The sequence below is a fragment of the Loa loa genome (genome assembly GCF_000183805.2).
Source record: "Loa loa unplaced genomic scaffold supercont3.69, whole genome shotgun sequence".
NCBI classification, from domain to species: domain Eukaryota; kingdom Metazoa; phylum Nematoda; class Chromadorea; order Rhabditida; family Onchocercidae; genus Loa; species Loa loa.
Window position 1 is genome coordinate 144,419 of NW_018108249.1, and position 3,103 is coordinate 147,521.

General features: G+C 30.2%; 2 protein-coding genes across 2 annotated transcripts; both read right to left on the minus strand.

Annotated features, from left to right (window-relative positions):
• Nucleotides 1-750: 750 nt before the first annotated feature.
• Nucleotides 751-1,262, minus strand: LOAG_14033 (hypothetical protein; the record flags this gene model as incomplete). The annotated part of the gene is made up of 2 exons (XM_003149534.1): nt 751-1,032; nt 1,218-1,262. 2 exons carry the CDS (start codon nt 1,260-1,262, stop codon nt 751-753), a joined length of 327 nt encoding a protein of 108 aa, XP_003149582.1.
• Nucleotides 1,263-1,330: 68 nt separating this feature from the next.
• Nucleotides 1,331-2,398, minus strand: LOAG_14034 (hypothetical protein; the record flags this gene model as incomplete). Its single annotated transcript, XM_003149535.1, has 4 exons — nt 1,331-1,428; nt 1,509-1,739; nt 1,899-1,970; nt 2,362-2,398. The coding sequence occupies 4 exons, from the start codon at nt 2,396-2,398 to the stop codon at nt 1,331-1,333; spliced, it is 438 nt and encodes a 145-aa protein (XP_003149583.1).
• Nucleotides 2,399-3,103: the final 705 nt, after the last annotated feature.

Sequence of the window (3,103 nt, forward strand, 5' to 3'; positions counted from 1 at the left end):
TTTCTGTTTTCTTTTCCTTTTTTTTTTATATTTTTTGCACCAAATTGTACCCAAATAGTTTAAATTATTTTAGTTTCAAAATATTTTTTGCATTTATTGAATGTTGAAAAAACAGTAAGACTAACATTTCCATCAATATTTCATCGTTTTAAATTGACAAACAAACGAATGGATCAAAATTTTCATTCACTATGATCATTCTATCATAATCTTTTACATTTTTTGTTTTAATTCATTTCCAATTTTTAATTTAAGCCATTTCACTTTTTATCACTTATTCTGTCATTTTATCATTTTATCATTTGCTTAATTCGATACCAAAATATTTGTTTTCTTTTTTTCTTGAAAATATCGGTAGTAAAAGTTCCATTGTTTTTGTTATTTGTAAAAAAAAAAAAAAGAAATTTTATATCAACCTTATCAAATCTTTGATTAGCCTCTAACCAACATCAGTATCAGAGATTAAGAGCATACTTCCATATCAAAATATCATGGATACACAATAATTTATTATGCAACTTTAATTCTCTAAAACTATGGCCAAAGATTACTAGGCTTATAATAAAATCTCTTTCTTGCTGTATTACAATCCAATGAAGACTTACTTTACTTGCAATGAAATGATACGATAAGATTCTACAATGACATGATACGATAACAAAATGTTTTATCGTATCAAAGCAAAAAGGAGAAATACTAAATGTGAACTGTAGCAATAGAACGATGTTACAGTTTCTACTTATCATAGGACTAATCTGATACTATCCTCCATCGCTTAATCCATTCCGATAGACGTTTCAGTTGTCTTTCAGTGATAAGCTGTGCTGCTTCATCCTCTTCTTTGTTATCAGTTTCAGCTTTATATCTTTGTCCTTGTTTTGTAAGCGGGTTTACGGTGACTTTTACGGGTTTTTCGGACTTTTGCGTTTCCGGATTCAATGATGCAGATTGTGATGTTGGATGAAGCGGAGGACGAGAAGAGCATGGACAATATATGGTGGTACTAATATTAACATTTCCGTCCATTTCAGGCTACAATTGATAATATAATAGTATATCTGATGAGAATTCAGAATATTCCTTTTAATTACAGAATTTTTGATGAAGAACGGAAATTTGGAACTTTTAGCAATTTCCCTTTAGCTCCAAAGTTCGAATTCTTAGGTATGCAAAATTAATTTGCAGCTATTAGAAATCGCATAGGAATTTTTGCTTACCTGACCAGATTTCTCGAATTCATCTCCAATCTCTTCTTTACTCATTACTTTTACTGAATTTTGCTGTATTGATTCACTTTTTTCACCTAATATGACGAGCTCATCCGAAGGACCTATTTTTTTCGGTGCCCAAATAATTCAGGTTTCAAATACCTTGATACAGTGCGATTTTTTCCTGATGGACCTGGTAATCCAGGTTTTCCAGTAGGTCCTGAAAAGTTTTTAGGTTTTTAGGATTTTTATGCAGACACAAAATTTACTATAAAATTACGAAAACATTCTAAAGCATACCAGGAGCTCCGCTTTCTCCCATTGGACCGGGTAAACCAGGAGGACCAGCTCGCCCATTCCTTCCAGGAGCTCCTGGCAATCCAGCAGGACCACGTAAACCTGGCACGCCACTGTTTCCTGGTAGATCCAGTGGTCCAGGAGGACATAATACACAATTTTCTTCATCACTGGTATCACCGAGGAGAAATCCTGGTATTCCTGGCTTACCATCTAAACCATCTTCATCGTTTTCTGGAATAATATCAAATGTTAAAACTCAATATTCATTTAAATATAGATTTGATCAGTCGAAAGGAGGAAAAAAGAGTCTATTTTGGAAGTTTATTCTCATCCTCAATTGACAATGAATCATTCACTGCTATGCTTGTACTTTTTGTCAAAAAACTCTACCTCCATTAACACCTGGTTGACCAGATGGTCCTCTTGGTCCTTCTGGACATTGAATCATTTGTTTAGCACAATCTACAAGAATTTTATTTAATTAATAAAAATTCATTTCATATAGAAATGACAAAATAAATATCAATCATCTTTAAAATAAATCATCTTTTACATCAAATAAAACCAATAAAATATGATCATGTGATGTCATTGGATAATAAGCCTTCTTAGGATATCGTTCATCTAGATCAAATAATTCTCGAAAATTTAAATGTCACAAATTCCAACCGCTTATTTTTCCATCCATCTTTTGATGACGCTATTTCTTTTAGCGCTAATTCAAATTAAAACCTTTCCAGTGGATAAGTTTTAATAACTTTAAAACTCTTCTGATGGATAAGTTCTAATAATTCAAATCTTAATTAAAGTACTGGAATTTTGCTTAATGATAATGAGTTATGAGAAAACATACTGCATCGTTCATCTTTGAAATAATCTGATCTTCTCATTCTATTAAAATGTGCTTTACTTTGTAAATTCATTATGTCATCCCAGGTACCATTTACATCGTACTATAAAAAGTAAATATATGTGTCAAAATTTTAATTTCTAATCAAATTGTTATTGCCTGAAAAGGTGGCTCTTATTTCTTGCTTAAATAGCAATGATATGATATGATATGATATAACACATCAGATCATATAGCTAAGGATAAGATGCTTAATAGGTAAAAAAAAGTGCGGAATAAATGAAAGAAATTATTTGGAATTAAGTTTATTACTAATTAATGGTATTAACATATCCGTTTTTGTGAAGAAACAAATAGAATCTCTGGCTTCTGGCATTTATCGGTAAATTTTATCAAGTAAAAGATAACCTTAAAATATTCCATTTCATTGAATACGAATTCATAGAGACTATCTATATCATATTTTACAAAAATAATTAATACCCAATTAATAGATAAAAGTACTGTACAAAGTACTCCAAATATGGTCAAAATAATTTCGGTATGAAATTTGAAATTAATAGATCGTATCATGATAAATTCGAGAACAATGCTGAAAATTGATGTAAAAATGGTAGCAGTAAAAGTGATTGCAAAATTGTGAAATTATTTATTACATAAGAAATTCATTCGAAATCAGTATTATTTACTTACTTTTACTAATACTTTTGATAACAACTTACTTTTGATAACAATACTTACTTTT